We start from the raw sequence: 25,466 nt of genomic DNA, 5'->3' as shown, positions 1-25,466 counted from the left end.
ATTATGGTAGATTGATACATTTTACGTTTAATTACAAGAGGACACATTGCATTTATGACAATTACACTTAAAAGGAACTAAAAGATAGAACTAGAACACAAATTTCAACAGATAAAAATTATTTAATTTGTATTTATTAAAGTACTGCCTAAACTCAGCGTAAGTGACATTTTCATTGATCGAAATTTCCTTACATATTGTTAATTGCAGTGTACTAGGAATGTCGTTTGGAAACAAAATGTAAAAAATTGTATGACCTATTTTTAAATTTGATATTTCATAGTGTTGATTAAAATTTCCAGGTCCAATCTACTGTTTTCGATGATAAAACGAGCAATACATCAAAGTTTCCATTACCAATCTGGATCACGATTTTCTTCAAGTTCAACAAATAGGGATCAATTTTTGGGGTATTATCTGGTTTAAAAAATGTGATCCACGCTTGACCCCACATTATAAGTGGGTTTCGCAAGTTATCAGGGCATGAGTTAACATGGGAGTGGTGTAGTTTTGTCCTAATACACGAGGATTATCACACCTGTCAGGTAACTGGAAATAGTCTTTTTTCTCTTTGCAAAAGCTACAATTAAAAACTGTCCTGAATAAATACGGTCTTGTACACTGACAAAATTTTCTCTCTCTCTCTCTCTCTCTCTCTCTCTCTCACACACACACACACATGCGCTCACACACATTAACTAAAACGTGCTTATAAGTTCTTTCTATTTATTATTGTAATTTGAAAATGAGGCTGTGGCTGTAAGAATAAAAGTTGCACTTAGTTTCTTGACAACATGGACTCATTGCATACAATTTACCAATACCAATAATATCCCTACATGTTCAGGCCATCTTAATCATTTTGCCAACATTACACAACATAACAGCTACAAGGAAGTAGGCTCTTAAGTGCAGACAAGCTTGCACACTAAGATATTATGCTCTCTCTCTATCTCTAAAAAAAATAATCTTTTTGAGTACTTTTATTTTTATTGTAACTGGCTTCTTGAGTTGAGAGCAGAATGAGACAGGAAACATACATTTAGTTTGTACCGTTAGGTTGTTGAATAGCATGTGTTCCATAGAACTTGTTCGGGTATGATCCCTTTTGTTTTTCATACACGGTCAGTACCACAAAATGATATTTATTTTACATATAATTTTTTGTACACTGAAATTAATAATTATTTTCTCATGTACAAAATATTACATGAAATTCAGTAAACTGGTCTAGCAGCTCTTGAACTGATGTTGATAAGAGCAATAATTGATGGATGCATGACACACAATGGATGCAACACAGACAATGCATGATGGACCTGTGGTCATACTATAGCTCACTATGCCTTAGGTCAAAGTGAGATAAAAATGCAATTTTTTAAAATAAAAATAGAACTTAAGAAGGGTTGTAAATCCCAAGACAAAGTCAGTTTTTCATGAAAAGCATACAACCACCTTCTGGCTAGCCAATGATATTCTTAATATACTTCAACATAAATTCTGGTGTCGGAAATGGCAAAAATAGTTTACAAAACTTAAGCTGTCTGCAAAGAAATTTATTGTTGAAAATTACCTTTCAGAATGCCCTGAATACGATGAGTTTGCTGGGTACACAACCGGTCAAATGTTTTGAGACAGCCCATATAGTGTCTGTTACCCCAGACATTATCCCAGTGGATCCCTGTCATCCCTATGAGATCAACTAGCTTCTCACATATCTTGTCAATCTCACCCTGCAGGAATCGAGCTGTCTCACTGTACCTTCGAATTCTGGAGATGTTTTCACTCAGCCAGCCACTATAAAGGAATGATGAGGATTGTTTCTTTCTTTATATATTATGCCATTCTAGATAATGATAAGTCCTAATGTAGCATGTCAGCATTTTCCAAGGAGAAACTGAATCACCTCAATGTATTTTAAGATTCTGGGACATTCACTCTCAGACAGCACATGTGCAATAATGACCCCTTTATCTGTCTCTCTTCATGGATCTTGATTATATATATATATATATATATATATATATATATATATATATATATATATATATATATATATATATATTGTGTGTGTGTGTGCTTTCGTTCTTGTAACTGAACTGTCCTGCAATACTTTATGTTTAGGTTGAAAATTCTGTGTTTGTATGTATATTTTAAAGACATTCTTTAAGTACATGAATGTATTATATTCATACTTGAAAGTGGATGGAGAGATATATGCAATGCATTTTGGCCATATGACTTTAAAATAATAGCACAGCAGAAAATATACATTCTAATTAATTTTAACTGATATATGTACCTAGATTTGTATAATGTCAATACAAAGAGTTAAAAATACATCATATTTTTGGTTTCTAAAACTTCAATTAAATCTGGCTGTCAAAAACTTTTCTACACTAGTTTGAAACAATCCTTCACACCATAGTCTTCATCCATTCAAACCATAGAGGACACTGATGTCATGGAAGAATAACCTTAACTTTACAACTTCAGGTTCTTTATTTTAAATTAAAAGTGAATTCTTAAGACTCTCTTATTTTGGTGAAGTTTTAAAAAGTCGAAATATTAAATTGCTTGTTCTTCTGGCAGTTGGCTAACTATTTATACTTGTTTGTTTTTACAATTATGTACTCAACATAACATTCAATATTTTTTGATTCCCTTCTTATTTCATATTTTCACAAAAATGGGTTTTGTAAGAAAACAACATTTACCTGACAGCACTTTTTGAATTCCACAACACAGCATTATTCCATACATTTATGACCTAAAGCAAAAATTATTTTTAGGCTAAATCTAATCAGTTCATAAATCTCTTCCTTGATAACTTGCACCAACGATAACTTGAAAATCTACTGATCACAGTGAGTTAGGTGTGAATCACATTTTCTTCCAGAAAAACCAAATGAATTGGTCCCTATTTGCTGAACACAAAGAAAATCACAATCAAAATTTGAAAATAACATTTTGATATATTGCTTATGTTATCATCAAAAATGGCTGAAAGTGACCTGAAATCTGATTCAACATCATTTTCAACTGTTAATAAGTCATATATTTTCCTAAGTTTTCCAATAGAAAAGTTCTCAGTATACCGTAAATAACAATATTCAATATTTGATCCATGAAAATATAAGTAATGCCTACTGGCGGCAGCCCTTTAAGAAAAAAATACATGTTAATTAACTTTTGTAAAGTGAAATTCATGTTTTTGTTCTATTTAATTCAGTTCCAGTGTAATCATGATAGATGATGTATGCCCTCTTGTATTCCACTGCAAAAAGTGTCAACCTAAAGTCACAGCTATGTCCACAAGTATTTCTGAGAAACTAATTAAGTGTGACCCGGTTTTGAGCTTCAATTTGCAGAAAATTTGTTGCATTGTTACAATCAATTAAAAGTAGACCTGCTGGCTTTATCATGTTAATTAATTACTTTCTGTATGGTTTCAAATAAAATGGGTGTTATTTAAAAAAAAGTTAAAAGGCATGCAAATCCTACCTATGTGAGAGATAATGGTCTCAACAGTGCTAGGTCATCTCATTTCAATCAACCAATTGCACTGTTATAAATATTATTATTTAGGTAATATAATTAAAGTATCTAATATCAATCAGGAGCTTATCCTACTCAACCACAAATGTGATCCATGACAGCAAAAGAAGCAAAATGAAATGAGTAATCAGTTTATGCAAATCGTTGTTTTACAAGTACTGTTAATTATGGAGAAGCAAGTTCTAAAGTTTAGGGAACTAAAAATTCCAAAACTTGCACCCTGGGGTTTACTCAAGGATGAGCAGAAATTTCACTATTATTTGCAATAGAATCATGGCATCAAAGTTTTCTTAGTACACCAATATTAAAAAAATTTAGTTTCGGTGTTGATGATTGTTATTAATTGTGCAGTTTTTAAAAAAAGGAAATCTCGTTCTTTTGTGAGCCAATAATGACACTCAAATATCTGCATTCATATGCAAGGCTCTGAGTGGCCGAAAGCGTTCTCTGTTACGGAACACTGCCATCTCACCTCTGTCTGCGTAGGTTTGAGTCTCGGATTCGGCCAATGTGGGTATGTGAGAAAGCTAGCCAGTAGCTTCTCGAGGGTTGGTGGTTCTTTCCAGGGTTTTCCCGGGTTCTTCCTCCACCATTAATGCTGGCCGCCATGTATAGCCTATCATGTGCTGAAAAATGGCATTAAACCCTACAACAACAACAACAACAGCATTCATATGCAAAATGCAGTGACATAATACATAATGTTTTTGTTGGAGGTACACATCATATGTGTTAAAATGTCTTGGATTAATGTTTACAACTATCACTCAAATGTTGGTTACCTCAAAAATAAAGGTTATTTATTACAGAAAAGCTAAACACCTCATTAGAAAACTCATCTTATTGACATCTATTCCAAATGCAATTATCACTTATGGTTTCAAATTGACTTTATAAAGAAAATAACAAAAGCATGGCAGTTAAAATCTTCAAAAAATATATTACGAAAGTACTTTCATCTATTCCATTCCTAAAACAACTTGTTATTTACCTATTCATGCTTTAAAGTTTTGAAACACAAGTTGGTATGTTCTCATAATCAAACGATACCCTGCAAAAATTGGGCAGCGACTACAAATGATAACTTGTGGCAGAAGGTGTTAATGGTCAATCATATATTATTTTTAAAAAGATGCTTGTTTTATAAGCTAAAACGTTCTTTAATTCCATTCAATAATGGTTATATGTGAACCTTGAAAAATCAATTCCATTCAGTAATGGTCATATGTGAACCTTGAAAAATCAATTTCATCCCGGCCATGACCTGGAAATTTATCTTTAAGAAAGGGTGGCAACCATGTCAGCCATATAGTTTATATTATTGTAGCCCCAGGCAAATAAGCTTTTGCACATTCACAGGAATGTGTTAATGGTCAATCGTCTATTAAACAACCTATTTAAGATCTGAAACCAATACTTCAAGCTACATGTCACAGTATAATAGTTTAGCATCAATCTTCATCTCAGAGAGTCAACATTTTAGACTACAAATTTGACTTGAAACAGTCCATTTTCTAATTGGGGTTTCCTTCAAATATTCCCAGCCCATTTTTCACATTTGGATATTTCGGTAGGGGTGTGAGGTCATAGCAAATGCCTATTGAAAAATTGGAATTTGCCACCACCGTGCAGAAGTGGCATATGATAGTCACTTATCAGCGGGCCTATACAACTTAAATGATGTTACATTGAGTCATACCTGCATGAAATCAATTTATTTTCTCAGAAATGGCAAGTATTATAATCGTTATGTCTTCAATCTGCTGACGAAACTACAGCATAGATGAAACCTGACCATGTACTCACCGTTTGCATTATTAGTCACATGAATCGCAAACAACGACACTGAAGTCCAACAGTCACATGGTATCAACAACTCCATTCTAATGCTGTACAAAATCCAAATACATTACATGAAAATCAGATACCTTTTGTAAAAACCAGAAGGAACATATAATTTTCAATCTATTTGTTGCAAAAACAATGACCAAAAACCTGTTGCAGTTGCAGGAATCTGGCCAGTCAGATTCATCAAGCAGAGAGCACATGTCAATGAGGTAGTCACATGATACAAAAAATCCAAGGCAATAATTCTTGCAATAAATATCAAGAGAATTTTGTGTTCTTTTGTTGAATGTTTTATTACAGAGAGTATACAATTTTCATTTAATATTTTTTTTATACAACATTTGAAATGGGTTATTACCGATATCATGTGACTATTGTATTGGACCTATGATGTCATGAACATATGGGTTAAAAGATTTGTGTACTCGTGTGAACTAGCAATGCAAAAAGCAAGGACCATGTCAAATATCACCAATGCCATATAAATATCTCATATTTCAGCAGATTAAAGACAAAAATTGCAATACTTGCAATTTCTGAGAAAATAAATAATTTTCATATCGATTTCATGATGTTATGACCACATGTAACAGTGTTTAAGTCTGCTAGACCATCTGGTTAATGGCAACACTCTGCTGCCACCATGTTGACTTCTTGTAATGCTAGACTCATTTTCATAACTTCCATATAAGAAAAGATACCGATAGCAAGCTGCATGTGAAATAACCAGTTTACCAAATGAATCTAATCCACTGAGCGTTTGGATTGACAAAACAAATATGTTTATGGCAAACGATCCATATTGCATGCTCTGAATATTCTGGTCAGAACTCAATAAAATTTAACTCACAATCAGTTCAGTTTCGATCAGTTACATACTTGTTTCTGTCATCAAGTTGTGGTGGAAAATTCCTGGGTTTTTCCTGAGTTTCATAAATATTTGCAAAATTCAAGGAGTTTTCATGGTCTGGAAAACATATAACATTTCTCCTGACTTTTTTCCTGATTTCCTGGTATCATGGGAACCCTGGGCTGAGTCAAGGGAGTGTTCCAAAAGCACCAAACTATTGTCACTTCAGCAACTTAGTTGCCCACTTTGCCTAGTAGCATGACCCCTATGATGTAAATAGGTGGATAAAACCAAACCACAAGCTGTACCTGGTCCATGGGCCACATCCAGCCCACTGGCCATAGGTTGCACTTGCCTGCTGTACATGGTTACAGCCTCTAGTCCAGAACAAATATACCTAGCATTATCTCAACTATCTTTGTTTCAAAGCTATTACAATAATTATTCTTTTTTACAAATTATGTCCCTCAGATTTTAACTGAAAAAAAACCTGCAAGAAAATATAATCAAATATCTAACCAAAATATATTTAAATTAATGTGCCTTCTCGAACAACTTAAATTTCTAAATACCCTAAAGTTTTCTGAGGAGGAGGTTTGTAGCTTCCTTGTTGATAATGGTTGGGCTTGCCAGTAACTGTGTAATATGAAGGGTCCCATTTGACTGGTCGGTCTAGAATAACACTCTCTGTTTTCTGGGTAGAAATTGTTTGAAGGTAGTCAAGAGGAAGTTCACATGATTTCAAAATTGATGTTAAAGTTGTTCTGAGGTCAGAGGACACCAATCTAATTTTGACTTTCCTCAAACCTGCAATAAACAGAAAATAAATGACTGCCTGGACTTAAGCTTATTGAATTGTATACAACATACTCACCCTGTGATAAAAACTGTGCAGTTTTGCACCCCTTTATTTCCCTGTCTTGTCTTAAACTATAATAATAATAATAATAATAATAATAATAATGACTTTATTTAAAGAGGGTAACACAATTAGCAAAGAACTAATCTACCTTGAGGCATCATACAGAGGAATTTATTTATTTTAGCTGCATCTCTGAAGCCACTGGATATATTAGGTTTGGAAGAAGGAAATATAGTGGGCATTTCTGATCTCAACTAGAATACTTTCCAGAGCAAAATTCCAGAGTATTAGACACTTTTAAAATAATTCCTTACTTGGTTTGGGAATTTTATACTGTTTGGTAGACATATGGGGAGTATTGCCAGGTAGCCTATACTGGAATAGTGATTGTAAATATTCAGGAGCACTATTTTGTGATATCCTGTATATTAATTTGGCTTTTCTCAAACAGATTCAGTCTTTAATAGGTAATATTTTTTACAGCTTGCTTTCTTTCTGGATTGATATTAGCTCAAATGCTCTTTATTGAAGATGTGCCAGCTTTGCTATTTTTTAATCATGTGAATTACCCCATAGTGTATTATAGAAGTCTAAATAGAGTTGTATCTAACTGTTATAAAATAGTTTTCTGTGCCTTTCAAGGAGAAAATGTCTTATCCTACTGAGAAGCCATAAACCTGAATTGACTTTTTTACTGATATGTTTGATATGTTCAGTCTGTGAAAGGTTATTATTTACCCAAACACCAGTAGTCTATCATGAGAGACCATTTGCAAACTTTTATCCCTCCATGTCAAACATAGTTCATCACTATCAAGATTTGTTCTTTTTTGCAGTGTTGAGATAATATTTTAGCTTCACCAGTATTTATCACCATGGGGGCCCAGAGTGGCCGAGTGATCTAAAACGTTCTCCATCACGGATCACTGCCATCTCACCTCTGTCTGCGTGGGTTTGAGTCTTGGGCTCGGCCAATGTGGATATGTGAGAAAGCTTGCCGGTAGCTTCTCGTGGGTCGGTGGTTCTTTCTGGGGTTTTCCCGGGTTCTTCCTCCACCACTAATACTGGCCGCCATGTATAGTCTATCTTGTGCTGAAAAATGGCGTTAAACCCTACAACAACAACAACAACAAAAATTTATCACCATGCCATTGCACGTACACCAGTTGTCCAGTTTGTTTAGGGCATTCTGTACAGAAATTTCAAGTTCATGCTTTGTGTTTTGGATGTCTTACAATGTTGTGTCATCTGCACAGAGATCTGTAGATGATATTGAGTCCCTTTAGTAAAAGTGGCAGGTCATTAATAAATAAAATTGTAATGGACCTTGAGCCTTGTGGTACTCCATATCTAATTATTCAAGGTTCAGACAGAACATTATTTATGTAAACATATTGTGTTCTCTCACTTAAGTATGAAGTAAACCATCTAACTGCTTTCAGCACATTGGTCGATTTTCAGTTTCTTTAAAAGGATTTCATGATCCTCCTTGTCAAAAGCTTTCCTGAAATCTACAAATACAGATCCTATTATCCTACCTTGGTCTATTATTCTACCTTGGTCTATTATTCTACCTTGGTCTAGGTCTTTTATTCTACCTTGGTCTATTATTCTACCTTTGTCTATTATTCTACCTTGGTCAAGCCATTTATCAGTTAGGGAGATCAAGGCAGTCTCACAGAAATGTTTCTGTCTAAAGCCTGATTGATTAGGGTGTAACAGCAAGTGTTTGGTTAAATATGACATAAATGAGTCATGGACATGTTTTTTAATCAATTTTGACAAGTTTGGTAGTATTGAGATTGGTCAGTAGTTATCAGCATCATCCCTAGAACCAGATTTGTGCATAGGAGTTACTTTTGCAGTTTTCCATACTTTGGGGGACAGATGAGGTTGCAATACTTAAACTGATTTTGATTCTTATGCTATCTAAAATGGCAGAGGCAGAAGATTTAATGAGTCATAGACCAATCTGATCAAGTCCTGTAGCTTTCTTGGTATCAAGTTCACTGAGACATTTTTTAACAAAGTTTTTTTTTAATACTGGTGGGATGGAGAAATATGCCTCCTTAGAGATATTGCTGTTGCAGAACCTTTTCAGTTCATTAAAGTTGTTTTCTATCATTGGTTCTTTCAAATTTGTGGTAATGTTGGTGAAAAAAATCATTGAAAACATTGCCATGTCAGTGTCATCAGTGACTATGGTGTCATTTACCAGACGTGTGTGCATTTTATTTTTCTGATCTTTGTGTTTCCTCCAGTGAGTTCACTGATGACTTTCCAATGGAGTTTGTGTTGCTCGTTTTGTTTTTAAGTAATGATTGATAATAAGTTTTTTTAATAGCTTTTTTAATCATACTTGTTATTTTATTTCTCCATACTTTATATTGTGCATGGTTTCCCATAGCCTTGAATTGTCTCATGTTTTCATAGCATCTAGGATTTCAGTAGTAAGCCAATTAGATTGGATTTCATTCTTTACTTGATGTACTTTCAGTGGTGCATGCTTAGAGACTACATCTGTAAATAAATCAGTCCACACCCTCAGAGCTTCATCTATGCCATCCAAATTTGGAATCATACTCCATGGAACTATGTAGGTCATTGTGAAATTGTTCTTCTTTAAAAGTTTTGAATGATCTGTAAGTGATAGTTTATTTAGTTATTTTTCTTATTTTTCTTGCATTTAACCATTCTTATCAAAATATTAGGATAGTGGTCCCTAAGACCAACATCTGGTACATTAAGACAAGCCACATTGTCTGGTTGGTTGGTATAAATGTGACCAATAAGAGTGCTTGATTTTTCTGCTACCATTGTTGGCTCATTTACCAGCTGGACTAGGCCTAATGATTCAATAAATTCCATCCAGTTGTTCCTTATTTGAGTACTGGAAAGGTCCTTATTTATATCACCAAGTATATATGTTTCTTTCTCCTGTGCAAGAACATTTATCATTTGTTTAAAAAAGTATTCATTCCAAAATTGCTTTGGAGGAAGGTGGTCTATAAATGAAACCAACTAGGAATGATTTTGCATTATTTTGAGAAATTTCCACCCAGATGCTCTCAATTTCATGCGACTCCAAGTCAAGTTGCCATTCTGCATTTACATCTTCCTTAATGTATACAACAGGTCACACACACCTGGGCTGTCTCTCTGTCCCTGCCTAATAGTTTATTGTAGCCTTGACAGTGAAATTGATTATCAGTGTGGTTAGCATTTAATTTGGTTTCAGTGAGTCCTAAAACATATATATTATTTTCTTTGGAAGACAACATTAGCTTAATCTGGTCTATTTTTTCCAATTATACCTTGTACATTTAAGTGACCTATGTAAAAACCTTTTGTATTTAGTTTCATATCAATTATATGTCATCATGCAATAGGGTACTCACTGAGATTGTCTCTACTACTTTTATCATTATGACATCCTATTTCCATATTTAAATATTCAAATATATTAGTGTCTTCAAAGTCACATACATACCCTGAAAATTCATTAACTTTTGCATTTAAAATAGTGTCCATTGAATAATTAGAGTCAAGAGTCTCACTAGGTACATTTAGATTTTTTTATAAATGAAGCATTGGCATTTTCCTCTTTGCCAGCTCCTAATATGTATAATACATTGATTAACAGAGTCTTTGTTTGTGTCCAAATTTATGGCATCTGAAGCACTCAATCTGTTTGCCATGATGGCATACCTGTGTACTCCTCATTATAGTACCTGAAAATGGGGACATACATGTTAATATTTCTTAATTGTTGAGAGGTTCCTTTTCTACTTAAATGAATTTTGTCTCTGTGGTAGATGCTTAGGCTGACATCCTGGTTCTGAAGAAAGAAAAATGTGTATTGTGGAATGTACTGTAGGTTGAAGACTTCAGATAGGTAAATTTTCCGATCACTGATTTCTTTCACCTGTGTCCACATAAGGAGGTAGTCCTGTTATCATTATTTTACTGTATCTGGACTGCAATACCTAGCAGCATGGGGTAAACTTTAAAATCTGTTCTGATTTGATTTAGTGACCTTCCATCACTGGCATTATTTCCACCTACTAAAATAATAATTTGGTTGTATTTGGTGAGGTCAGTATTTATTATTCTGTTTGTGGTGTTGTCAATTTTTGCACCTCTTAGAGTCTGTACATCTGTTTTAAGAAGTCTTCTTGGTATTATAATTTTCAATATTGAGGAGCCAATTATTAGTGTCCTATCTTTTCTGGCTTGTGATTTCATGTGCTGGATTCTGGTTTGTATTTAAGACACATCTCTTGTAGGAAGGGGTGTTGAAATTGGTGTCTCAGTTGAGCTGATGTTGACACATTTGTCTGTGCACTGGGCAATGCAGTTCTTGGTGCTGGCAACAGACTTGTCTGAGCTGAGGGCCATGTGTATACACTTAATGCTGTTGCAGGTGTGACACATGACTGAGAAGGGGGTACTGTTGTTTGCAATGCAGGATTACTTTGGGTATCAGATGTTACTTGCATGGTCATTTTACATTTTCTTTTGGCTGGTATAGGGATTGTCTGTGTCTTAGCATCTGACATTGTTGCTATTTGGAAGTCTGTCTGAATTCCAGTAGGTTTTATGATGAATAGTTGTTACCGGTAGGTTGTATGATGCCACAATACAGTATCCAGCACTTTAATGATATCATTATGATCAACAAGACTCCCATGTTCACAACTCAAGCATATAATACAGTCAGAAGCACTGGAATAATGTTATTATGTTCAACAGGACGTCCATGTGTAAGATGTGCCTTTTAGTCATAAAATCATTTTAAAGTTTCATGGGTCAAGCTTAGCAAAAAGTATTCCCTTTGGACTTCTAAAAAAAATTAGGGTTAGTAATCAAGACCTTTTGCCTCCTTTTTCGATATTCAGTCAAAGGCATGTATAATGTTTCACAAAAATAAATAATGGCAAAGGATGAAGTAAAACATGTCCTACATCAGTAAGAACCTTCAGTGGTCTTTACAAATGCAAAATAAGAGTTCAGAGTAGAGATGAATGGATTCAAAAACTGGCCTGGGCTGTTTATTATTCTCAAATAAAAAATATGAATCCTGAATCAATATGCCAAAATATGAGAATTTTCTTTTAATTCTAAGCTGAATATAGGCTAAAGTTTGTTTTCCTTTTATGTGCAATGTATTGAAAATTAGTATGTTACTGATACCTATAGAATGTCCTTTGCCATCAAATGCTTGAATGAAGAAAACAATTTCTGTTGGCTGGACCTTATTTCCTTTCTGAAGACTGTCAACATACTCATGAAGGCTTTTAAGGGATTCTTCATTAATGGACTGGAAAAAAAATTATAAAATTATATATATATATATAATACTACAACAAATAGTACTGACTGCTAATGTATTTGCAGCAAAGTATTTACATTAACATTTTAAAAGCATGACATGTTTTACATAATGTTTCCTCAATGGTTCAGGGTTATTTTTCAATAGTGATGGGCACTAGGTGGCATTAAACCAACCCAGGGTTAGCAAATCCTACATTAGGGGCTTCCAGTGGAGTGTACAAGGTGGAATTAGACTATCTCCAGGCTAATAATCTAACAGTACAGGCTTCTAGTGGAGACACTAGGTGACATTAGACTAGCCTTAGGCTAATAAATCCTACTGGATGGGCTTCTAGTGGATGGCACTAGATGGCATTTGATTAGTTCAAGGCTAACAATCCCACAGATAGGGCTTCCAGCAGAGGGCACTAGGCAGCATTAGATTAGTTCAAGGCTAACAATCCCACAGATAGGGCTTCCAGCAGAGGGCACTGGGCAGCATTAGATTAGTTCAAGGCTAACAATCCCACAGTAAGGGCTTCCAGCTGAGGGCACTAGGCAGCATTAGATTAGTTCTAGGCTAACAATCCCACAGTAGAGGTTTCCAGTGGCAGGCACTAGGCACCGTTAGACTAGTTCTAGGCTAGCAATCCCATATATTGGGCTTCCAGTGGAGGGCACTAGGCAGCATTAGACTAGTTCTAAGCTAACAATCCTACAGTAGGGGTGTCCTGTGGAGGGCACTAGATGGCATTTGAGTAGCTCAAGAATAACAATCCCACAGATGGGGCTTCCAGTGGAGGGCACAAAGTGGCAAATCTAAGAGTCAATGACTGGCAGCTCAGTGTGATAAATGCAGCATGGTTCACACAGCAAAACCTTCCAGAAAGGGGTATTTTATCTCATGGAAGTTGACCATTGTATAAATCTTTTGTTAACTACTGCTGTTGTACCATTTAATCCACAATATTTTGTCCTGTTTTATTTATTTATTATTTTTGGTCCATATGGAAATCAACAAAAATTCTAAACAGAAAAAGTTTCATATTTTGTCCACTTTTAAGATTTGTATTGCCCCTGATGAATTCCATGAGGTTTTGGAATAATTCAAGTAGTTTTTTTTTAAAGACTTGATAACTATTTCAGGGGTAAAACCAAATGTTTTGAAATTCAAGGAGTTTTCAAGGCAAACCACCAAGTTCAAGGATTTTACAAGGCTGTACAAAGCATGTACATGCAATTCCACTGAGAGAATAACTTGTCAACTGAAACATGCAAACAAAGACTTGGAGAAACTAGACATACTGTTAAAAGACCTAGAATGTCACATATCTGATTCATATTAAGAACTATTTATTTGAAAATGTGAATTATATATGCATTTGTTTAATGGCAAGTAATATACATTAAAGTGTATGCCAATGTTATCATTCAGGAACACTTACTCATTTTAAATTAATAGTAATTGTTGTTTTAAAATTTAATCCTAATATAGTTTAACCAAGTCTATTCAATCCTGATTACTGAATTCTCTTCATTAACTGTTGGCAAGAAATTTCAAGATGAAAATTATTGATCACTATGGACTTTTACAATGGTGGCAAGGTTCTAAACCGGGTCATAACAAGAGCATATGGGGTCTAATTGTCAAAATATATAGCTCAATTTTTTTCAACATGCATAGCTTTCATTGTGACATCACAGCACAAGACATTCAGGCTGGTTTGTACTGGATCACACCTTTAGGTTAACCTCATCCAAAAATGTCCACATATTTTAACACCGAGACTTACCACGTGTGTTTCTCGGGTCGTGTAAATAATGGCTCTCCAAAAAAATATGGATGTATGTGGATCTAAGCATAAAATGTTGGCAGATCTGGGTCTATGTTGTTTGCAGTTGGACTTGATTTATAAACAGGTACATATGGTGGATGAAGCAAAAGCCCAGTTAAATACTGTTTTTACCCTTTCATTTGGATGGCTTCCAAATCGATCTGGATGGACTGCAAAGTAAAAAGGCCTCAAGACTGCTGCAGTTTCATGGGCAGTTATTGTCCTCCTACCAATAATCAAGGGAAATAACTGCTTTTTCTGGATTTTCAGGCTGAAATTTTATTAAAAAAATTGAAGAAAATAAAAGTATCATTACAAGTAATAAGAAATCAGGTATAATGAAACCTCACTACAATTTGCTTAAGTACCAAAAGCTCCCTTTTTTCCTTCTGATGATTTATCTCAAAGGAAAAATTATTAATTTACAGCTAATGAATAAATTACAATCAGTCAGTATCAAGCTAAAATAAAAATACGGTTTTGGGGGTTGGGGTTGGTTGGTGTCTTATTGCACAGCAAAAAAAGGAGGTTATTTAGTGCCAAAGCAATTGGAGTTAAGTGCCTTGCCCAATAAAAATTTCCTTTTTTTGATAACAATTACAGAGTTCAAATAGAAAGTTATGAGGGTGATCCTGAATGAAGTTGACTGCACCAGTGTCCTAGTGGTTAGAGCATCTGCCTTGCATGCAGGAGGTTGCAGGGTCAAATCCTTGCTGAATCATACCAAAGACTTATAAAAATGGTACTAACAGCTGCCTTGCTAGGTGCTCAGCATTAGTGTTAAGATTGGTGGGCCTGGAGTAAGGATAATGTGACTGGGTGGGACATCATGCTAAAAGTCTATGGCATGATGATCCAGTGCCAGGCATTTCTATAAACTGCTACACTGCAGACATCATAGTGACATGGACAGAAAAATTGCAAAAGCTGCGTTTAAAATCCAAATCACACTGAAAGAAGTTTAAGTTTAATTTTTGTTTCACTCTTGTCATTTATGGAATCATTAGAGCCAGGAGTCAATCTGTATTACAAAATACACTTTGTCAATCTGCATTTAATTTACAAAATACACTTTGTCTTGCTAAAGCTTGATACAATTAGTGATTGTTGTTCCTTCACAGTGTGAGCAATATCTCAAGATAAGAAGTTGTTGTTGCTGTGGGTTTAACTCCTTTTATCAGCACATGAATGGCTATACATGGCAACCAATACATCTGGTCGAGGAAGAACCCAGAAAACCTGTGAAGAACCATCCACCCATGGGAAGCTAATGGCAAGCTTTCTCACGTACCTACATGGGTCGAGCCTGAGACTGAAATCCATGTGGACAGAGGTGAGATGTGAGTCATCTGTAAAGGCTTTTACCTTAAACAACCTGTTAACAGGTAGCACATCAAGCAATCGAAATTCAACATAGTTTCAAGATAGAACTCAGGAGCCATAAGCATATTTCTGATAGTAATCTGGTATGAACTCAGGAGTCCCTCTCTTTCAAAAGGATAGAAAGGAAAATGAAAAGCACATGCTCATTCTTTTAATACATATCAGGTTCAAATTCTTAGCCATTTATAATATCAAACAAAAAAGAAGACATATACACTTATTATAACATAGTTTCTTTGAAGGATATTAGGGTAAACATTGGATGGGCAGTCTATTTTACATGAGAATTATATTTGTAAGGATTGACTGTTTATTAGTCACACTGGACCATGCCGGTGGCCTAGTGGTTAGAGTGTCCACCTCAGATGCAGGAGGTCGTGGGTTCAAATCCCGGCCGAGTCATACCAATTACTTACAAAAATGGTACTAACAGTGCTATGTACATTTAATTTAATTGTCTCTCTGTTAGTTTTAATTTTTTAAATTTCATTACATGTTACTGTAATGTAACATTGTTTACTGTACTTGACCATGTCCAAAATTGAGTTCATTTCTGCTTGACCTGATTGACTTTTTAATTTTTTTAAATACAATTTATGTAAGCAACTAATAATAGCTTTATTATTCTCTATGTGTATGAGCTCATTAACTGAATTATTAATCAGGTAAACAAAAAGTGGTAAATATGTTGATCAGGGTCAGGGTTTTTGAAGATTACCATGTGAATTTAGTAGGCTATCGTGTTGTAAGAAAAAATTCTCATTAGATCATTCTAGAAGGATATTTTCCATTAGGTAATGGTTGTTTTTAGAAAATGCTAATGTGACCTGAGGTAAAGCAGAGAACTATATTGTGTTGTGATTGTGAGGAATTTACCAGTTGTGCTTTAACATCTGGTACTACAAGTTGTATTATGACCAGTTTGGGCTGAATTTTATTTTCTTCAAATTATTGAATTCAAGTGATTATTTCCTTTGGAAATACAAAAGTGGTCTGATAAAATTCTTGGATTAAGACATTCATTGGAATTTGTACCGAATTCAAACCTGGAATAATATTTCTGTGAGTCAACAAGAGACTGTTGACACATCAGTACTTCTCAGGTTATAACAGACACATCATTACCTTCAATTCTGGATCTCTTCCGGACTTGAACTCAGTTTTATTCAGGACTTTCTATTACTAGGACTTGTGTCTTTAATTCTTGGACTATTTTGTATTTAATTCACAAAACTGTACATTCTTTTATCTCATTTTTCACTCTGTATTCTAGGGAAATAAATTATTTGTTAAATTTTACAAAGCTTGTTGTCTTCACTCTTTTCTGTTACTTATTTTAAGAGCATAGACTCATAACAATAGATAAGAACTATTTTTATTATTATACTGTAACTGTATGACAGGTGATACATGTTTGATATACATGTATAGCCAGATAAAAAATATATCTTGTTAATACCATAATCACTTCCACTAAGTATAAATAGGCACTTATTACATATACCACTGAGTGAGATAGTGTGTGCATGTATGATTTGGATTTTTAACCTAGCTTTGCCAATTTTTCAGTCATATTGCTATGATGTCTGCAGTGTGACAGTTTATAGTGATGCTGAACACTGGGACATCATGCCGCAGACATGTAGCATCATATCTCAACCAGTCACATTATCATGACACCAGGCCAACCAGTCCTAACACTAACATCTTAATGCTAAGTGTAAAGTGAGGCAGCTGCGCATACCATTTTTATAATTATTTGGTATAACTCGGCAGGGGTTCGAACCAGCGACCTCCAACATTCAGCGTGGCTGCTCTAACCACTTAGGCCATCAGAGTGGAAAAAAGAGAGCGATTCTGATATTTAACTTATTCCATTAGGTTTCTCACAATCTGTACATGTAAAAAATCATGGGAAAAACTATTTGGGATAGTATGGGCTGGAATTTTATTTCTAAATTGAAATACTTTTTGTTTTCAACTAATGAAAACAATATAATTTGTTCATTTGTTTTTAAAGACGGAGGATGAATAATTTTTCAGCTATTTGGAACATTCCCACTAAATATATGTATCCATTTTTCAGTCATTTTACGAAAGATGGTACTATATCAACTAGTTTGATGGTAAAAAGTACAAATAACTACAGTACAAGGCTGCATAAGAGGGCATTATCATATTTCACATAACTGACAAATCTTTTGCGGCAATGGAATCTTATTATTTCTACTAAGTTCATCATTAAGATCATTAGAACAGATCCTTAACAAAACTGATAATTTCTTGCTATGATTTTCATCAGCCGGGATATATTTTTATATGAGATAGTGAAAATAGGTGACTAAACAGAAACTGGTGTAGACTGCATATATCTGAATTTCGCTAGTAGCAGACAAAAAGACTACATATGAAATCAATATATTATTTAAATTCAGTGCCTTTCAAAATCTTATCACCTAAAAATGCACGTTCTGAACATGCCATGAGCAGTTTGTTTCAAGAATTGGTCGCTAGGAGTATAGTCTCTCGGATGTTACATTTGATCCACCACGGTTGTTTCTGCAAGACAAAAAGGTGCCTGCATGATCCGCAGGATTGACCTCGAAGTTGCGAATGTCAACTTTTTAACGATTTGCTATTCTTTGTAGGGAACGTCAGATAGATTTGATTATTCAGCCTGCATGTGACTGGGTTAATACATATTCACTGCAATATTGCAACGTAAATGACATTCTTCAGAGACCATTGTATGTTTTGCCTGTCAGGTCATTGACCTTTTCGCGCTTGTTCACTGTAGGCTAGCATCTCGGTGGCCTCTAAACATCAGTCGTGAACACGTACTGTGTGTCAGGATTGAACCAGTCGTTTTTACTTCAGGTTTTGAAGTGAGGCAAGCTATAAAAACTTCGTTGCCGCAGTCACAACTGACCATTCTCAAGGGCTAGAAATTAAAATCAGGACATCGACGTGGCAAAAATGAAAAGTGTACGAGTGGGGTCAAATTTCGGAGCCCGTCTGTGCAGCTGCAGGGCTCACCAATGGATTGGAAAGAGAAGCAAGGTCCTGTCTTTGGACAATATGAACCCCTTTGTAAAGAGCATGGAATACGCAGTACGAGGACCGATTGTTATTCGAGCTGGGGAGATAGAGGCAGAGCTAAAGAAAGTAGGGTAACATTCTCAACGTGCTTAGCACCCAAGATAAATTCAGTTTAGCTTCAGATCACAGGGTCTCGTATCGTTGCTAACAGTTGACTTGTCATACATATTCTATAGTACATTTATGACAGGTCAGTTGTAAGCAACCATAGGAGCTCCTGTGCTTCAAATAACTTCACCAGAATATGACAATCAAAAACATTACAAAAGAAGTTTGACACATCTGCTACAAATGTATATGAAAGCATGTGTGACTGTCTTCACACCATAGACTGTTATCTGTTCAAACTATAGTTGTTACTGAACTGTATTTGAGTAACCTCCACTATACAAGTACATGTTTAGTGCTTTAATTCCGAAACAATCTGACATTTTGGGACTCAAATTTTGGTGAAGTTTTGAAGGGAAAAAGAAAAGGCTTGTTTCTAGTGGCATTTGATAGCTATGTAATTACAATGTGTGGCTTCTGTTTAGATGAACAAGCTGTTGTCAGTTAACAACACAAGTTGAGGATACAAAGTGGAAATGCACATATTTTTTTGTTTGGTCTCGTAGCAAGTTGCAAAATTATTATATGACTATAGATGTAACTAATTTAATGCTGTGTAAACTTTTATTAAAAAGTTATATTAGAACATTTAGAATGTGAAATATATCTTATAGAACGATAATTATCTTGTCCATGTTTTTTGGCAGACAAAAATGGAAAAATGATCAAATGCTGAATCTTTACATGGTCATAAGACACAAATAAAAGAAGTTCTATATTGCTCATGCTTTGTAAGAAGAGATATAATTTATTGGTAGCTTTGACTGCAATTTTGTTGCTCCATTAACAGCTATTGTGAAATTTGATATTGGGGTCCATAGAACCTGACCATGTTATAGACCAATCCATGTTATAACCAAGCAAGCCAGCTGAAGAAAACCAACTGATTAGTCAGAATGCTAGAAAGGATGCTGACTAATAAGGAAATTAACTAATACAGTGTGACACCACTAGATTGCAATGGTTGGGGTCCAAAGAACCGGACCATGTTATAGACCAGTCCATGTTATAACCAACCAACTGATTAGGCAGAATGCAGAAGGGCAGCTGACTAATGAGGAAAATCACTAATGTCATTTATTCATCATGGCATGTTCATATAGCTTTATGAACTCTTCATCACTGATTGAATTTCCATGGGTTGCATATGATGCCTCATAATCATAACTATTTCGAAACCAGATAGTCAGTTATGTCTGTTGGGTCCTTGAGAGACATGAATGGACAGTGACTGAAAATTGGTATAATGTCATTATTACTTATGAAACAAAAGTAGCTATTGGGAAAGATAGAGTTGTACATGTTTGGAGAAAACGAAACAACTTTGGCATACAAGTTGTCTTGACAAAAAGAATGCATTGAAAGTTTCATGCTTGTTTTTGGAATGTATAACATATAGTGTTATTGCCCCGTTGACTGAAGTTGACTGTGAATAGTGAGAAGTATATATCTATCCTCAAAAATGTGCAGTACATTAGTGGCCCAAAATATCATGGAGAGTAAGTGCTTCATGGAATGTATCTGAAGTTACTTTGGTTGGTGTTGAATAGTGGTGGCTTGGTGGATAAGATGTAATACCCATTGTCGAAAGAGGACATTTTATTTTCACTGCTAAATCAGTCCAGATCAGCTACAGAGTGTGTCTTTGAGCAAGGCACTTTAGACTACCTGCCTTAGTGTGATATAACCATCAAAGTGTTGCTTTGTCATAAAAACAAGAAAAACGAAATTATTTCTCAATGGAAACATGACAACCAAGTTAATAATCTTATGTGGCCTTGAAAAATCACAAGGTACTATATTAATGTTCTTGAAAATATAGTGATATATATTAAAATATAGCTAGATAAAGACTACAGTGACATTAAATTCCTGAGGCCCTGGGTGGCTAGGTGGTCTAAAGCACTTGCCTTCAGAGATCATCTCACTTCTGTCTGCAAAAAGTTTGAATTTCATCAAGTCTGGTTACATAAGAAATCTTCCCAGATCCTTCTTGTGGGTCAGTGGTTCTTTCCAGGTTTTTTTTTCAGGTTCTTCCTATAAATATACTGGCTGCTATGTATAGCCTACCATGTTCTTAAAAATGGCATTAATCCTACAAAACCAAACCTAACATTGAATTCCATAATGACCTAATACAAATGGTCAAATAGGTTTGGACAGTTATCACTCCAGCCCATATACAAAAATTGTATAATAGTATTAAGAGACTTTAGCATGAAATTGCTGCTAATGGATATTAAGAGACTTTAGCCTGAAATTGCTGATAATGGACATATGTAACGAATTAATAAGAACTTCTGGATAAATTAGTGTTTGGTTTATTTTAATCATAATAGTCATGACATCTCCATTATAAACTCTGCCCAAAAAAATTGGAAGGGTGAAAAAGGTTATTGATAATTTGGATCAAGTCTAATTTTTACCATTTTCTATGGAGTCATGGCACCTGTCCGACTCAGAACTTTTCCTTTCTATTGCATCATTTTTTTGGAGCATATATATTGTTAGGAGACATCTTATCTCAGTTTTAATCTGTACCTTGTGTAAAGGAAAGTTTGTTGCAGGGTATTGGGAATTGATGGCAGTGGGTAGGTCATAGGGTACTAATGAGGGTTAAGACAATGGTGATATGTTGCATATTTTAAGTTTCACAGTACATTACATCTTTAAGTGAACCATTAATTTGTAAGACTGGTACATGTAACAAATGCACAAGTTTGAAGTTTGTGTATAATGCTGTAGCATAAAATGCCAGCAGATCAGAGTCTGTGTGTTATGTTCCACTGATTACTGCTAACAAACTGCACAGATCCAGATCTGCCCAAACATTATGAAATGACAGATCAGAGTCTGTGCAGTTTGCAGTTGGACTTTATCACATAACATGATGCTGAGGGAGAAGCAAGGAGGACTTGTCTTTTAAGTGAGCATATACTGTATGCATGTTAAAGGACAGCAGGTCCAATGCCAGTAAAGTTTATCTTTGTGTATATTTTTTCAAATAATTTGTTTAGCCAGAGTTCTGACAGTGATTGACAACCCTTACATTATAATCTACATTTCAGGGTGCTAAAAAGCCATTCAAGGAAGTTATCCGTGCCAATATTGGAGACTGCCATGCCACAGGACAAAAACCAATCACATTTCTGAGACAGGTAAATGCTCCATGTTTGCAATGCAGCAAACAATTTAGATTTTTGGAAGATGTTAAAGAGTAACACATTGTTATCACTTAGCTTTTGTGGTTGTTTTCACATTGTCTAATTTTAAACTGTAGTGTTTGTCAATATAAAATGTTTTTTTTTCTTCATAAATTGACATTCATTTTGTGAAATGTTTGAATATTGAACAATTTGTCCAGGTTGCAAAACAATTGCAGTTTATGTTCATGCGGTGAAGCATAAACCACAAAGCATGTTCTATTGGACTACACAAAATCTTACCCTCAGAAACTGAGCAATAGTAATTGTGTCTTATATTATAGATATAACTTCATTATTCATGGGTAAGCTGTTGTAATCACTTTAAGAGATCTTCCAGGTGGTCCAAAAGTACATAATTACAAGTAAGAGATTTGCTTGATCACTGCTTATGTCTTCACTTTAAGCCATTTATGTTATATCGCTAGTACATTTTTAGATGTTATAAATATATACACCCAAGTTGAAGTTAAAAGTCTTCTAACACTTCCCCTTCATCAATACAGTACCAACTTCATTTTTTCTTTCTTATTTTTCCTTCATTCGTCGCTTTGCAAGTATACAGAGTAACATGTTTTGCTGTAAATGCTTATAAATTATATTATAAAAGCAACTATTGTTAATGAGGAGAGAACTTGCAATAAGCTTATGTTGCTCAATTCAGTGTATCCCATGTTCCATTTTATGTATTGTCATTAACATATTTTACAGCCCAGAGATTTGAGCTAATGTCTTTAGCTCATTTTCTTATGCACTGTTTCCCTAAGAATGTTGTTATGTAATTGCATCATGAGAAGTACTACATCTGACAATGATATTTTCCAATATTTTATGAACATTGACATCTATAATCATTTTTGTTTTGTTTTCTTCTTTCCATTACCCTGTTCATTGCAGTGCTTTTTTTTTTGGCATTTTTGTGTGATGCACATTTCAACAATGATCATCTGTATATTCTCTAATGGGAGTATGCCACAGGAGGAAATTCAGAATATCTGTTTGTGTGGACATTAATATCACTAGAATATGTGTTGGTTTGTTGAATATTTAGTCTGATGACTTTCTCTTGTTATGACTCTAAGTGTTAAATTATGTAACAGAAAGAAATGAAACCAGTAATTTAAGTCAAATCAGCAAACAGTTTATTTCTCTAATTTACAAAGTGAAAATCTAAGAAACACATTATTGTGAATTAAATCCCAAATCCTAAATGTCCTGTTGAAAAAAGTATAGAATCAGTTCCAATAGTCTTGAATGTCCTGATGTACTACAGTGATGTAAACCAGAATGTCTTTGAATGAGTTCACAATAATTCGAAAAAATGTATTAAACCAGAGTCAATGAGCATTTAGTAATTCTGATGAATAATTTAAATAAATAATTCATCTCCAATCACAACACAACTGTAATGGATTTCCACAAGCCTGTTTCTAGAATGTTCTGAACTTTAAAGTTATTTCAGCATGTTAGTTACAACTTACAATCATGGACAAAAGTTAGTCAAGTAAATAGCCTGTTTACAAATGACCATTATATTAAAATACTTTTTACAATCATGGACAAAAGTTGGCACACAGTGTGGATATACATAACACTATATTCAACAATGCTGATCATTTTTCATTTATGAAGGGAGAATATGGATCCAAACTGCAATGGGGTATGATTGTTTACATTTGTCACATTCATTTCTTGTCTCTATGATACAGTATACTTGTTTTTATGTGAGCTTTGTTTTATTTGATGCTTGTGTTCCTGTGGTCCTAGGCACTAGCTTTCAAGTAGGTTTCATATTAAAGGACCTATTATGGAGTGGGGGGTACATTCTATGCCACTCCTGCATGAAACTAAATTAAATATTACAATGTCCATATATCTTCGGAGTTCAGCATTGTTACTGAAAGTGAAATATATAAATAAGTCAACATTTGGATATTTAGAGTAACACAAGACTGCTTAATTTTGTGTCTATGCCCAAGGCATTAAAAATGTTGTGAAATCAGAAACAAAAAATAGATTGTAATAACTATGTTTGTTAAGCAGGTTCTTGTGGCTTTATTTTGACAATGGTTTTGGACTTAATGGTCAACTGACATGTTAACAAAAGCTAGTTAGCAAATTGTCTCTAGCCTGTAAGTGTAAAGTACATGAAAGGTGCCTACATCACAGTAACATCCAAATTTAGGGTCAACCTAATTTCTTGTTAAAATTACTCACTGTAGACAAATGCACAAATTTTTTTGCCGTTTGCTAATCTCTCACTTGTTACTCAGAATTTGCAGTGATATATTTTAAAATCAAATTATAAGTTATATTAAAATACACATCTTATTTTTGTCTATTATTTTCTTGTCATGTTTTCCTCCCTCTATATATATATATATATATATATATATATATATATATATATATATATATATATATATATATATATATATATGTAGTTTTCTGGAACCGTACAAGTGTCACATGCAAGTTGTTTACTAGTACATGTACAAATATGATTGATATGTGCCTAGTCTTTGCCATTTGCAGTTGACAAACAGTGTATGCTGGCATTTAAAATTGCTGTATTGAGGAAATAACTAGTGCAAATCTATTTTAGGCTTTTGTGATTTATGTATGTAAATCTAGCTTTGTTGCTTGTTTTTCTTCTCGCTTGCTTCCAGTTGATACATAAATTTATTGTATTGCTTGTGAATTTTTTAAATTTTATTTATTTTAATTGATTTAATAAAATTCAGGATTCATTAATATTATAATTCATTGGATGGATATTTGTGTAGGACTATGAAGGTTATAATTTTCTTTTTATTTATATTTAATTTACTTGTTTGTCTTTTTAAATTTTTTATTTCATTACATATCATTGTAATGTAACATTTTTTGCTGGACTTGACCTTGTCCAAAATTGAGTTCATTTCTGCTTGACCTGAATGACTTTTGTTAATTTGTTTTATTTCATTTATGTAAACCGCTAATAATAGCATGTCTATTCTCTATGTGTATGAGCTTATTATCAGGATTATTATTCAGGTAAACAAGAAGGTTAAAATTTTGTTGATCAAGGTCAGGGTTTTGGAGATTCCTAAGTGAATTTTGTAGGCTAATGTGTTGTAAATAAATGAGGCTCATTAGATCATTCTAGAAGGTTATTTTCCATTTGGTAATGGTTATTTTTAGAAAATGCTAATTGTGACCTGAGGTCAAGCAGAGAACTATATTATCTTGTGGCTGAGGATTTTACCAGTCATGCTTTAACATCTAGCACTTTATCTTGTATATTTTGTGACTAGTTTGGGCTGAAGTTTATTTTCTTCAAATTATTGAATTCAAGTGATTATTTTCTCTGGAAATACAAAAGTAGTCTGTCAAAATTCTTGGATAAAGACATTCATTGGAAATTA

The 25,466-nt window shown here is 34.2% G+C and overlaps 2 protein-coding genes across 2 annotated transcripts in view; one reads left to right on the top strand and one right to left on the bottom strand.

Annotated features, from left to right (window-relative positions):
* The window catches only part of LOC149780771 (T-cell activation inhibitor, mitochondrial-like), a 50,514-nt gene extending 32,270 nt beyond the window's left edge, over positions 1-18,244 (bottom strand). The window contains exons 1-5 of the mRNA XM_089937849.1: positions 18,106-18,244; positions 14,399-14,537; positions 12,312-12,438; positions 6,829-7,063; positions 1,574-1,797 (exon numbers count right to left, since the gene is read on the bottom strand). Of these exons, the coding sequence (XP_089793975.1) occupies positions 1,574-1,797; positions 6,829-7,063; positions 12,312-12,438; positions 14,399-14,537; positions 18,106-18,128 (748 nt within the window). The 5' untranslated portion in view covers positions 18,129-18,244. The remainder of the gene's footprint in view (positions 1-1,573; positions 1,798-6,828; positions 7,064-12,311; positions 12,439-14,398; positions 14,538-18,105) is intronic.
* Positions 18,245-18,246: 2 nt separating this feature from the next.
* LOC149780770 (alanine aminotransferase 1-like) overlaps positions 18,247-25,466 on the top strand; it is a 59,144-nt gene continuing 51,924 nt past the window's right edge. Inside the window, exons 1-2 of the mRNA XM_089937848.1 lie at positions 18,247-18,814; positions 21,925-22,014. Of these exons, the coding sequence (XP_089793974.1) occupies positions 18,626-18,814; positions 21,925-22,014 (279 nt within the window). The 5' untranslated portion in view covers positions 18,247-18,625. The remainder of the gene's footprint in view (positions 18,815-21,924; positions 22,015-25,466) is intronic.

Source organism: Sinohyriopsis cumingii, chromosome 16 (genome assembly GCF_028554795.1).
Source record: "Sinohyriopsis cumingii isolate HCF-2022 chromosome 16, ASM2855479v2, whole genome shotgun sequence".
NCBI classification, from domain to species: Eukaryota; Metazoa; Mollusca; class Bivalvia; order Unionida; family Unionidae; genus Sinohyriopsis; species Sinohyriopsis cumingii.
This window is presented reverse-complemented; position numbering and strand designations above follow the sequence as displayed.